The sequence below is a fragment of the Haliotis rubra genome, unplaced genomic scaffold (assembly GCF_003918875.1).
Source record: "Haliotis rubra isolate DU_JTF1 unplaced genomic scaffold, ASM391887v1 Scf855, whole genome shotgun sequence".
Lineage (NCBI taxonomy): Eukaryota > Metazoa > Mollusca > Gastropoda > Lepetellida > Haliotidae > Haliotis > Haliotis rubra.
In genome coordinates this window covers 57473-71986 of record NW_025767585.1, presented here as the reverse complement: position 1 = coordinate 71986, position 14514 = coordinate 57473, and the positions used below count along the sequence as shown (strand labels likewise).

General features: G+C 43.6%; 1 protein-coding gene and 1 long non-coding RNA gene across 3 annotated transcripts in view; one reads left to right on the top strand and one right to left on the bottom strand.

Annotated features, from left to right (window-relative positions):
• LOC124262778 (integrator complex subunit 4-like) overlaps window positions 1-14514 on the bottom strand; it is a 58794-nt gene that overhangs the window by 23487 nt on the left and 20793 nt on the right. For both annotated transcript variants that reach the window (XM_046697319.1, XM_046697320.1), the window contains exon 9: window positions 1871-2076. In XM_046697319.1, the coding sequence (XP_046553275.1) occupies window positions 1871-2076 (206 nt within the window). The remainder of the gene's footprint in view (window positions 1-1870; window positions 2077-14514) is intronic.
• LOC124262781 lies at window positions 6222-6938 on the top strand. Its single transcript, XR_006894695.1, has 2 exons — window positions 6222-6517; window positions 6833-6938. It is a non-coding gene; the product is annotated as an uncharacterized LOC124262781 (long non-coding RNA).

The following is a 14514-nucleotide window of genomic DNA, read 5'->3' as shown; positions in this document are numbered from 1 at the left end:
CAGATGATATTAATCAAGAAATTACATCGAAGTCAAATATCTGTGTCATTTGATCAGTCTCGGTTGTACAGTAGCGTTCGCTCAATGCATCCCACACAATGCGTGTTCCCAACTGAACAGTTTTTGATACAGGAATATCATTTTGAAGCACATTTACACAAATATTTACACATCATAATTTCCGCATCAAACATATTTGAATCTAGTAACATTTATATTATGTGTTTTCAATGATAGTTAGTCTTTACACATACGCTGACTTTTTAAACAAAGTTGAAAAACATTTCACACAAACGCAACCTTTCTTGGTTTTGTAAGGCTTCTGTTGATTGGCTTTTCATTTTATCATTAGCGAATCAGAAATAAGCTCTCAAAATATACAAGTTTCAGGTATTGAACATGCTTGAACATGCCTTTTACAAAAGATAAACATGTGTTTACGTTTGTCATGTTACAGTGTTGAAAAGTCACGACGTTGATCTACCCAATACCAATACATACGGGGAAAGGGGTCGACTTATATTTGAGTTACATGGTTTTGGCAAGAATTTAGAGGGTTGAGAAAGGGGCCCGACTTACAGTGAGATCCGACTTATAGTCGGTCATATACGGTACCTACATGATAGATCTGTGAACCTACCTACATGACACATCTGTGAACCCACCTACATGATAGATCTGTGAACCAACCAACATGGCAGATCTGTGAACCCACCTACATGACAGATCTGTGAACCTACCTACATGATAGATCCTTGAACCCACCAACATGACAGATCTGTGAACCCACCTACATGATAGATCTGTGAACCTACCTACATGACAGATCTGTGAACTAAACTACATGACACATCTGTGAACCTACCTACATGACAGATATGTGAACTATCTACACGACATATGTGTGAACCCACTTACATGACAGATCTGTGAACCCACCTACATGATAGATCTGTGAACCCACCTACATTACACGTGTGAACCCACCTACATGATACATCTGTGAACCCACCTACATGACAGATCTGTGAACTAAACTACATGACACATCTGTGAACCTACCTACATGATAGATCTGTGAACCCACCTACATTACACATGTGTGAACCCACCTACATGATAGATCTGTGAACCACCTACATGACAGATCTGTGAACCCACTTACATGACATATGTGTGAACCCACCTACATGACAGATCTGTGAACCCACCTACATGATAGATCTGTGAACCCACCTACATGACAGATTCAGAACCCACCTCTGTGAACACCTACATGATAGATCTGTGAACCCACCTTCATGACAGATCTGTGAACCCACCTACATGATAGATCTGTGAACCCACCTACATGACAGATCTGTGAACCCACCTACATGACAGATCTGTGAACCTACCTACATGACAGATCTACGAACTAAACTACATGAGAGATCTGTGAACCCACCTACATGATAGATCTGTGAACCTACCTACTTGACAGATCTGTGAACCTACCTACATTACACATGTGTGAACCCACCTACATGACAGATATGTGAACTAACTACATGACATATGTGTGAACCCACCTACATGACAGATCTGTGAACCCACCTCCATGACAGATCTGTGAACCCACCTACATGACAAATCTGTGAACCCACCTACATGACAGATCTGTGAACTTAACTACATGACATATGTGTGAATCAAACTACATGCAAATGTGTGAACCTACCTACTTGACACATCTGTGAACCCACCTACATGACAGATTTAGGAACCCACCCACATGACAGATCTGTGAACCCACCTACATGATAGATCTATGAACTCAACTACATCACAGATCTGTGAACCAAACCACATGACAGCTCTTTGAACCTACCTGCAATACACCAAGGATGATCTCCAACTGGTCTTGTCGGAGCACAATGTGGTGTGAGATTTTCCTCAAACTGTTAATGGCATTCAGACGCACACTCTCGATCTCATCGTTGAACATGTCGATGATGCTATCCTGCGATAGGTTGGCAAACACTCTGGACTGAGCTGCCAGTTCACACAGCGAGTCTAGAGCTGCATTACGCACCTCTACAACACATATGGTTGAAACTATTTCCACGTCGTGATAATGAAATTTTTATGATAAAATTAATATTTTATACTTATCCTGACTCCTGCTTATTTGCTTTCTCATCCTCTCTTTTGAACAGTCAAGTAGAAACTTGAATCCCTTCAATTCCCTTAGAGCGAACATACAATCACTCACCCTGAATTACCTCCCTTTTCCCGCCAAAACTGGCACGTGACCTGCCATGCCTTGCTCCTCACTCTCTCCGATATAAGCCCTACGCAGGTTTACAGGGAAACCCATGTGGTGAGAGGGGACGGTTGGGAGGGCTTCATCTCATGAGTCAGGATATGTATAAAATTATTTGCTTACTGAATCCGACGGAATCGGTGGTGGGTCAACCACCTAACGGGATTCCCTGTATGATTGTATTCACGTCAGCGTTCGCTTGATATATATACCCCCTGGGAATTTTCTTCTTCTGTGGCTAACTTCAATATTGCTTGATGCTTGTCGGGGGACCACCTTCTTATACATTCGTATTAGAAGTAAACTTCTTAAGTTTTGTGGATTTAGTATACTAGAAACCTGGTTGTTTAGATATCTGCAACGACCCAATATGTTACGGTAAGAATTTTACCGAAACTGGAATCGCGACCCATCTGTTAAGGCAAGAACATTACTATAACTGAGTCTATGTAGCACTCAGGCGCTGACTTATCTCGAAAGTCAGGGGAACATGGACTCTCAGCCGGTGGCAATGGACAGTTGCCTGGCGTCAACGAATCTGCGTGACAAGGGTGAGTTTCTTCAACATCTGGCCGGTATAGTGAGTTGTTGCGCTATGACTAGAGGGCCGAACTGGTGTATCCCTGATACGTCTTCTGTGGAGATGTCTCTCAGGTAGTGATTAGCGAAGACAGTGTCTGACTTCCAAAAGCAGCCTTCCATTACAGATGATATAGAGCAGTTTCCATGTAGGGCGAGTGTCGAGGCCAAAGCTCTAACTTCATGTGGGTTTGATGCTCTTGGAGGCTCTAACCCTGCTGCTTTATAGGCTCTTAGGATCACTGCTCTGATCCAGAAGGAGATTGTTGTACGGGATACTCCTACAGTCGTAGCGGTTGATAGCGGGATGAATAGACGCTTGAACTTCCTTCTTCTCGTGGCAGATTTCTGCAAGTAGATTCTCAGCGCTCTGACCGGGCATAAAGACAAATCTTGAGTGACTTCTGGACCCAGGATTGTTGATAATGCCGGAACGTAGAACTGATGATCTGGTTGTCCTGGTAGCTGGTTCTTGGCTATAAAGGCTATCTAAGGCCTAGATGGACTGCTTCCCTTCTTCCCATGTCGAATCTCGAACGGCTGAAGTCAAGGGCGTGTATTTCTGACATCCGAGCAGCAGTAGCCAAGGCGAAATATCGTCTTTTGAGTTAATAACTCAAATGTCTTCTGCGTTAGCCATTTGTATACATCACTGATGAAGTGCTGCAACACTTTCCAACTTGAAAGATCTCAGCAGGGCCACTAGTTCAGGCACCTTGGTCAACTTCACCCCTGTCTTCATGGTGATGACCGAGCTGATTGCCGCAAGGTATGTAGACAGCGTAGAGCCCTTCAGATGTCTACTGAACCTCAGATGACACAAGTAGTCTCCTACTTGTGGATGTGTCGCCTTTCTGGCCGTGAACCCCTGTTGAACAGCATACTGGTCAAAACTTCTCCACTTGTCATCATACAGGTTACGTGTAGATCTTCGTAGAGCCAAGGTCACAGCCTTGGCTGCTCTAGTGGAGTAACCTCGATTCTTCAAGCAGTACGTAATCTGCTCCATACGTGTAACTGGAACGCTTTTGGGTTGCCGTGACACTGCTTGGTGTGAGGATGGACGAGTAGGTTCGGCAAATCTGGTAATCATAGAACTGGTTAGCCGTATAGATCTATGAGGTCTGGGAACCATAGTCTCGCTGGCCAATAAGGCGCTACCAAAATCAGTTGTAGCACCCTCATCTGGTTGACCTTGCGTAATACTTGAGGTAGCTGGATCGGTGGAGGGAAGGCGTAAGCAAGGATACAAGGATATGGCTAAGGTGTCGACAGCCCATGCCAGTGGGTCTGGCACTGGCGAGACGAATGTCTGGTTGAAACGGGTTGCAAACAGGTCGATGAGGGGACGGCCTAGTTGAGTTGTCACCCACTGGAACGCTCCTGGATGTAACTTCCACTCTGTGGGAAGATGGCCGTACTGGTCTGGATAGGGCGTCGGCTAGGACGTTCTTTGCCCCTGGGATGTGGCAAGCCCTCACCTCCTCCTTTTGATTTTGTCTGCGATGTTGAACAGCTGGAACGTCAGTTGAAGCAACGGCGCGCTGATCTCATGGACCCTTGCAGATTTATGTAAAAGGCCACCGCGGAGTTGTCCGTGTGTATCATCAGGACCTGATCTTCTAACTGCGCCGCCCAATATAGAACTGCTTCTACTACTGCTTTCAGTTCTAGCTGGTTGATGTACAGACTCTTCTCTGTTTGTGACCACTGCCCTGCTGCAACCTCGTCGTTGAGATGTGCCCCCCAGCCTTGGAGGGACGCATCCACGTAGAGATGAAGATCGTAATATGGCTCTCTCAAATAGGTTCCGCCACAAATATTCGATCTTACTGTCCACCAAAGCAGGTACTGCTTTAGACATTGTCTAGAGGAGCTATCAGGAACCTCTGTAGCGGTCGAAGTTGCAATCTTCCTCTACGTGTGAGACCCTGCGCTGACGTCAGTAGACCCAAGAGTCGCTGCCACGTTCTTAAGTCTAGTGGAGAGTTGAGGGCGTCTGATATGCACGACTGGATGCTCTGCCATCGGTCGTCTGGTACCAGGATGCGGTTCTCTAATGTCAGGAATCTGATGCCCAGGAACTGTAGATCTTGGGTCGGCTCCAGCTCCGACTTCTAATGATTCACCAGCCAGCCCAACTGTGTCAGCAGGTTGATCGTAAACTGCAGCTGTAGTCTGAATTGATCTGCATCTTGATGTGCCTGGATGCAGAAGGTAGGAGGAGGTAGAAGGCACTGTGTAGCCCCTTCTGATGGAGATAAGTGACAATCGGTTTGGTTATTCGTGTAAATAACCACAGGGCCGAGGAAATTTATTTAATGATTTAAAATGGACATTTTAATGCTTAAATGTACCCCAAGGAGGACTTTCTTCAAAGAATTCATAACCTCTACAGGTTTGTATAATTCTTTTTCAGAAGAAGTCCTCCTTGGGGTACATATAAGCATAAGACAGACTCCCAAAGATATTTATGACAGGAGTGGCATTCTGTCTGGCAACAACTAAACTCGTGGTGGAGTGAAATCTACAACTGATACGGAAATAGAAAAAACACACTTACCAAGCCACCTGACCGCTGATGTCAATCAGGCGGGGCCGTGGCTAGGGCGGGAAATAGAGAGCCCAAGCTTATACGTCAATTGGCTCAAATGAATTATGACATTAAACCCCACCCCAACCATTACAATGGAAAGGAATGTATGGGGACATGCCAAAACAACTCCCAACTCTAATATAGCCCAAACCAGCAAAGTGTGGCGAGAGGTATAAGGGTAGGGAAAGCGTAAAAAATGCTTGAAAGCCAATAACCCAGGAGTCAAGCTAATAAGTACTGTAAACTAATGCTCGAATGCACCCCTCCTGTTTGGAAGAGGGCTTGCCGGGACCTCAATAAAACCCAGACAAATTATTAGCCTCGCTAAAAACGTTCTGAGAAAAACGCCATGCATGGTACGAGTGAAAAGCAGGATAAAACACCCCAACCAAACGCTCTCGGCGTGAGGAGGGTAAGTGTAAACCACAATCACCCAAAGTACTGATTAACACAGACTCCCAATTACTGAAGTCTCCGGGAAGAGGGAAAAAACTGTTAGCTTACAAAAATCCCCTGAATAGCGAAAAGCGTAGCCGAACATGTGTTGGCTCACTATTACACTAACCTGGTCATGTGACATGCGGCTCAAAGAGAGGCATACCAAACAGTGACCCGTAGGGGGTTCGTACCCAATTCCGTCGTAAGACGGGTTAATAGCATGTGAGGACGTTGAGGACCTCTGCATTCGTAATGGGACGCTGCTGCGGGATGACTGCAACTGACTCGTCTGTCGACCGCTGATGACGTTGCGTTTTCAAACGCCAAAGGGTTCTCAGCTGACGTCTGCTTCTGCTGCAACTGCTGCGGTAGACTGCCAACAGGAAGATGTAACATCTTTGACGATCTCACAGCATCACTGCCAGGGAAAGACTGCGATGATAACATAGGCGACATCATACTTCTAATCTGCGCTGACAAGTTCTCAGCACTGGATACTCTCTGCGACGCTGCAAGGAAGACCTCAGGCTGCAACACTGGAGGTCCCAAAGGACTGGAACCATCTACTTCATCACCAGGCGCCCCAACATCTGTTGAAGGTCGTTGCATAGGGTTATGCAACGATGACCTTGAAGAATCTTGTTGAGTGGGAAGATCTAGATGAATGCCTGGATGATGTGGACTGCTTCCCTGAAGAGGCCATCTGGTGTTTCTTATGTTGCGCCGTCTCTGCCTGTGGGGACTTCCTTTTACTTAGACTTCTCCCCTACAGGTGACGTCGCAGACTTCAACTGGGATGACATCGTAGATCAGCACAGCTCTCAAGACATAGTCGCAGCAACTCACAGCACTCAAGACTGTATCACCTTCTCACGAAGGCTGGTTGAATCTGACAACAGGTTCTATAACTTTAGGCTCAAATTTTTCAATCACATGTGAAAATTTTTATAAGTCAGATATTTCACAATTCAACAGATATATGAAGTCATAAATTCAATATATACACATGATTATACACAATAATCAAACATCAAGTCATATTCAACCTGTAAACTAGCTAAGAAGAACAACCAGGGTGTAAATCAAGCGTTGAGACGTGATGGACTGTTGTTTACATTGAAAACATGTGAACAAACAGTCACCTGGAACGAAGTGAAATTGTGAATTAATTTGACATCCAATGTACAAATTTCGTTAAAAATATGATAAACAACATATTTAGAAACACAATCACGGCAGAATTTGTGCTATATATCCAAAATATTTGAAGTTATAAGCCGTGAAGGGACCCTGAAGTGACCACCCAACCGTCCAATTGGGCGATAGAGGAGAGAGTGAGGAGCAAGGCATGGCAGGTCACGTGCCAGTTTTGGCGGGAAAAGGGAGGTAATTCAGGGTGAGTGATTGCACGTTCGCTTCAAGGGAATTGAAGGGATTCAAGTGTCCACTTGACCGTTCGGAAGAGAGGATGAGAAAGCAAATAAGCATGAGTCAGGATAAGGAAACATTATACATTTTCTACTTCTATATTGCAGCAAGTAAAGAATTACGGCATATGTGATAAAACACTGTTAAAAATCCTACCATCATGGTGACAAGGCCAGTATTGTTGTTTTCAAGTTTTCACATGCATCAGTATAATCCTTCCTATGAAATGACACAAGCATGTTTCAACATCAAGTGTCCTACACCAGGTACCACAACAAACCTAACCAGATGACATTAACCAGCAAGCTGGAAGTTCTCATAGCAACATGTCACAAATGAACAAAGTACTCTTCTTCGGCTAAATGTTGCCACAAATCTTCATAGTATTCATTCCTTGCACCAGAGACCATATAATAGAGGGACGGCCCTCTAGCCAGTGCGCAAAACCATCAGCGCTACGGCTTGTACTGCGCAGCCTATCCGGAAGCTGGCAAAATGTGTGTTAACTTCAGTCATCGATTTCGCGTATTTTCATTGCAAAGGTAAGATTTGATTTTTTTCATGTATATACTTACATTTGCAACAGTGCATTAGAGGTGTATTAGGGGTGCTAAAGCATATATTTGTCTTTGTATTTGATGAATACTGTCATGTGTGCTTGTCGTTCTGTGAGAACAATGGCGGAGGTGTAAAATCGTCGAAAGTCCCGATTTTGATTTTCAATAACGGATACTAATTCTCAATACAAATCCTTAGTTACCGGGGTGTAATGAAAGAAAATAAGATAAAGATTGGTATAGGGGCATTTATAAGTCTGTGGCGGTCTTGCATTGCTTATTTTGGCTCTTGCAATGCGACGAAAAATATGATGTTTTCCGAAATATTTACTCCATAACACTTGATTTTCGCACGCTTTCACAAGAACAGCTTATTACTAGCATGTTTGAAATAAACATGTGAACATTCACGGCGATTTCCTCTTTTGCCTGGTACACTTTTTATATGTCTACGATCGGTATTTTATTTTTTATGATTTTTGGCGTAAACCCATATTTGCGTCGTATACTGAACATTTCAATTATCATGTAGCAGATGACATAACATTCATTTTGTTCGTTAATATAACGCGAATATATATTTAAATCATTCTACAAAAGTCTCATTCACCTAATCGTTTGAAAAAAAAGTACATATTTCCATTATTGTTCATTTTGATGATTATATTTGTGGAAAAGGTCCTTATTTATCATGTAACAATTCATATATTATTCTGTTATCATTATTCTTCCTACTGAAGTTATGAGTTATATTGCTATATATTATTATATTATTATATAGTACCAGCAGCCTGACTTTATGCAACAATGAATCAACATTTTATTTATATCATTACACTATTTATATAATAAATTATCATTTGTTTGGCAGATGCCCAGGAAAATGAAATTTTTAGAGTAAAATTAATATTTTATACTTATCCTGACTCATGCTTATTGCTTGTCTTCTTCTTCTTGCGAACATAGTGGAACACGTGTATCTCCCAATTGAAGTTCCCTTCAATTAAAAAATCACTAATTAGTACTCACCACGAGTTACCTCCCTTCCACAAGCGCGGGAACGAGGACGCCACCTGAACCCATGTGCCTCACTCTCTCCTTTTGTTTCGAGCCCGACACTTTATTTTTCCGAAGAAATCCAAAGTGTTAAGTGGGGAGGACGGGAGGGCTTACCTCATGAGTCAGGATAAGTATAAAATATTAATTTTACTCTAAAAATTTCATATTTTTCCTTATCCTGACTCATGCTTATTGCTGTAGAATCCGGCGGAAAAGGAGGTGGGAATATATATACTTTGGATTTTAATAATTAGTGATTTGAACTGTGATGATTGTAATAACCCTATGGGAACTTCATAAAGGCACTGAACTGATGAATTCCTGCTGTTTAACTTATCAGCTGCCATATAAAGGTTATTACAATTTATAGAATATGATAAAAGTATATACAACATTAATGTAAGCTGAAGCTATTAATGTGATAATATAAACTTCTGTGAGTTTATAGTGGATACTTTTATAAATTAACCAAAGTATTAAGCTTAAGATATGCATATATTTAAGCTATAATAGTATAGTATTGTGCTTAAGATATAATTATAACTTAAGCTGTATAATAGCAACCAACTCCTTAGAGTTTGTTAGCTAATACATTTATGCATATGACCATATGACTGAGCTTAAGGATTGATGAAACTTAAGCTGAACACATATATATAGTAGCAAAACTCCTAGGAGTTGTAAGCTTATATATAGTATGATATAAAAACCATAGTACTGAGCTTAAGATAATAAATTAAACTTAAGCAAAATATATAGATAGCATGTAGCTATTAGTACTGTTATCAGATAAGTATAAAATCTGTAAGATAGACTTATCTTCTCCGTGGAACTGTCAACTGTTGAGCGAGGACCATGGGGCCGAAATGGTGGATACCTGAGACGTCCTCGGTGGTGATATCTCTCAGATAGTGGTTGGCAAACACCATATCGGATCTCCAGAAACATCCCTCCATTATGGTATTCAACGAGCAATTCCCATGTAGAGCGAGAGTTGAGGCTAGCGCTCTAATTTCGTGAGGATTAGAAGCTCTTGGAGGGTCGAGTCCTGCAGCCTTGTAGGCACGTAGTATGACAGTTCTGATCCAGATAGAGATCGTAGTACATGAGACTTCCGTCTGCGTGGCTGTAGATATAGGGATAAATAATCTCTTGAATTTCCCTCTGCTCTGTTTGGATCGCTGGAGATATATTTTCAGTGCCCTCACTGGGCATAGTGATAGATCCATCGTATCATGCGGTCCAAGTATGGATGAGAGAGCTGGGACGTGGAATAATCTGTCTGGTTGACCTGGCTATACCTTTTCGCTATAAAATCCCAGCGAAGTCCCAGATGAGCGATGTTATGAATATCATCAAAGCGTATTCTCTCGTAATCCAAAGCGTGAATCTCTGACATCCTGGCAGCCGTAGCTAGTGCTAACAGGAATAAGGTTTTGTGGGTCAGTGATTCAAACGATGTAGATAGCAATGGTTCATAAGCCTCACTAGTGAGGTGTTGGAGCACTATATTTAGATCCCAGGCTGGAGCGTGAAACTTCCGTTTCTGATCCTCCAATCGGAACGCTCGTAACAAAGCGAGTAACTCTGGTGTTTTTGTTAACTTGACGCCCGTTCGCATAGTTATGACAGAACTTATGGCTGCAAGATAAGTGGACAAGATTGAGCCTTTTAGATTCTTAGTTTGCCGTAGATAACATAAGAAATCTGCCACTTGAGGATGTGTAGCATATCTGGCTGTAAATCCTTTCTTAGCAGCTTAATTGACAAAACTGTGCCATTTGTCATCGTACAAGTTACGAGTTGAGTTACGTAGTGCAAGCGTGACCGCTTTAGCCGCTCTGGCAGAATAACCTCTCTTATTCAGACATGCCTTGATACAATCCATAATGCGAAGTTGGAATGCTTCTGGTGTTTCGTGCACTTGTTTTGTGTGCGGATGTATCAATAGATTGGCGCGTTGTGGGAGCTGAAGAATTGGTTTTCCCATTACTTGAATGAGATCTGGAAACCAAGTTCTTGCTGGCCAGTAGGGCGCGACTAAAATCAGATGGAGGCTCTGCGTTTGACTGATTTTCTGTAAGACTTGTGGGATCAACGCTGGAGGCGGGAAAGCGTACGCGTTGAGTCTCTCCCACGATATGCTTAGAGCGTCCGTTGCCCATGCTAGTGGGTCTGGCACTGGCGACACGAATGTTGTCAGTTGCTTGTTGAATCGAGTGGCGAATAGGTCTATCAGTGGAGATCCTATTTCCATGATTATTTGATTGAATATCTCTGTGTGGAGCATCCATTCTGTCGGCGACGGTTGGTGTGGCCGAGAGAGAGCGTCTGCTAATACATTCTTTGCTCCTGGAATGTGGCAAGCTCTGACGTGTATGTTTAGATTGTCGATTAAATCGAACAGTCTGAAACATCGAGTCAGTAGGTTCTCTGACCTTGTTGAACCTTGTTTATTCACATAAAACGCCACTGTTGAATTGTCTGTGTGAACCATCAACTGAGCGTTCAGTAGTATGTTGCTCCAGTGACTTATGGCGTTTATGACTGCTTGCATCTCTAGCAGATTTAAGTGACATTTGCTGTCTTGATTGCTCCATAGGCCTGACGCTGTCCTGCCAGCAAGGTGGGCTCCCCAACCTTGTAGTGACACGTCTACGTAGAGATGTGAGTTCGATTCTGGCTCTACTAAGGCGACGCCTGCACAAACATTCAATCTCTTGGTCCACCAGAGTAGATGTGGTTTGACATAATCTGGTAGACTGAATAGTAGAGGGTCCTCGAGATGAGCATTGATGAGGACTTGTAACGGACGTAATTGAAGCCTGCCTCTGACTGTCAAGTCTTGAGCTGATGTGAGTAGTCCCAATAGGCTCTGCCACTGTCGTAGTGGTAACGGAGAGAGTAGGGCTTGAGGAATAAGTTGTTGGATCTTGATCCATCTGTCCTCCGGGACTACAATACGATTCTGAGCTGTTAGAAATCGTATACCTAGAAATTGCAGATCTTGCGTTGGTTCTAGGTCCGACTTGAGTAGATTTACTAACCATCCTAATTGTGTTAGTAGCTTGATGATAAATTTCAGCTGTAGTCTGAGAAGCTGTGGATCTGGATCCACTTGTATACCGTCGTCTAGGTAAAAAGCGCTGCGAAGACCTTGACGATGTAGGTATGAGACAATAGGCTTGGTCACTCTTGTGAATACCCAAGGGGCCGATGTGATTCCGAAGGGAAGAACCTTCCATTGGTAATGTTTCCCGTCTAGGATAAATCTTAGATATTTCCTTGAGTTGGGATGAATCGGAATGTGTAGATATGCATCTTGCAAATCTATGCTGGCCATGTAATCTTTGGGATGAATTAAATGCCGAAGTTGCGGTAAGTGTATCATGCGAAACGTTGGAGGTTTGCATAGATATTCTCTGTTGAAGATGCTCATGTTGTATATGAGACGAAACTTCTCCTTGGAATTTTTCTTCGGCACTAGGAAAACTGGGGAGTAGAAACCTGGTACGATGTTTCGTTGATCCAAAACTTCTAAGGCCTGTTTGTTTAGTAGAGTAAGTACTGTTTCTCTTAACATAGGTAGTTGTGCCGGTTGAACGTTGAACCCTGGGGGGTTGACTGTTAACGGAGGTTTGGCCTTGAGTTGTATTAGATATCCGTGCTGTAGGATGTTGGATACATATGGATCTTGTAGTATTCCCCAGTTTTCCCAGTGTAGCTGAAGGCGTCCACCCACTTGAGACGGTTGTACTGGAACGGCTGGGGGTGGAAGACTCCAGTCGTTCCGAACCTGAATTTCATCGTCTAAATCCACGGGCACCTCTGGATGATCTGCCTCTAGCTGATCCTCCCCTAAATTTGTTGTATGGGCTTAATTTAAAAGAATCCTTGGGATCTTTAGCTGCAGCTAATTTCTTGTCCCGTGCTTTCTGTAGCCCCGAAAACTTAGACTTGCCTGAGTATCTCTGTGTTGACTGTTTAATGACGTTCGCTAAGGTATCCATGGATCTGATCATAAGAACCTCTCTTGAGTCTTTAGATACTTCTTTGGAGACCTTGTCTATGTTGCCACCAAACAGTAATGGCGATGACCATGGAGCTGTGTATAGAGATTCTGTAAATTGCTTATCCCAAGAGCAGGAGGCTAGTAAGCCTTGCCGACGAGCCATGGTAGTAGTTTCAGTAAGCGCTGATAGGTGCTCTGTAAGAAATTGGTGGTCTCTTTTCTGCATGAGTAGAGCTGAGTAGATCATTCTATCTTCCTCCTCTGTAGAATTCTTGAACTTGGTGATGAGAGTTTCATTAATCGTTCTAGATCTATTCAATCCAAAGAACATCATCCTGGCGATGGTATCTAGTTGAGCGAATTTGCGATCGTCTACTTTGTAACTTCTGGACTTGGCATCGCTGATTAATTTAAAGTTGTCATCAATATCCTGGGCCTTGAAAAAAGGGGTCCATATTGTGTCCAGCAAATTTCTTGGCATTGAAGACCGAAAATGTGTAGATTGGACTTTTGAAGATTTGGAACAGGCTGTATCCAAATTAGCTGGTACCGCTGCAATCGGATCAATAGGAGGTAAGGTGATATTGTCTACATCATCATCCTTCATCAGGTAAGTCTGAGTTGAATTCTCGTTCTTCGATGGGGAAGCAAGTTGTAACTCATTCACCATCCAGTATCTGATCTCAGCATCTGAGAAAATGATACCTTCTTCCTCTGATGTAGGGTCACATGTCGGAGTCCTAGATCTGTAGGAAGATCTATGAGAGGACTGTGGTGAACGGACTGACGAGTGGCTAGTGTAAGGAGACCTTGGAGGAGACATCCTCGGCGAACGCTGGGGACTTCGCGAAGCTCTTCTAAATCTTCTGGGCGAGGTAGATATGGAGCCACTTAGCCTTCGCGACCTTCGCGAATGTATCGAGTCAGTGTCCGAATCGACATATGAGCGCTTGCTTCGCGAACGACCTCTGTGTTCTACAGGGTGTGGGCTCGGCGAAGCGCTCCTTCTCCGCGATGTCCCTCGCAACTGGATAGGCTCTAGCTCCTTCGCGGAGGCGGCCTGGGACTTCCTTTGCGAAGTGATCGCTACGGGCTGGGTTGCCCTTCGCGGAGGCGCGTTTGTGGGCTCTGGGGCCCTACGCGAAGCCAAGGCGGGCTCTGGGGCCCTGTATGACTTATTAAGTGTTGGGCTCTGGGGCCTCTGTAAACCGTAACGGTCCTCCATCAGTCTCATGATTTGGTTAACCAGGTCGTCTGGGACAGTCTGCGCTGGCGTTGAGGGTGGCCTCTCTGTGAAAGTGACGGGACCCTCAATCGTAAACTCAGGCGTCAGCGTAGGCATCTCTGGTTGCGTGTTTATCTGCGCTGTAGTGACGGTAGCAGATACTGGACGTTTCTTATGACGTACATCTGGAATGATAATCGGAATGTCATCATCATATAAACATAATTCTGAGACAGGTAGAATATCGGAGTCAAAATTATTTGTAGTTTTCGTAGATTTCCCTTTTGACGAAGCTGTGGACCTGGGGGTTCGAAG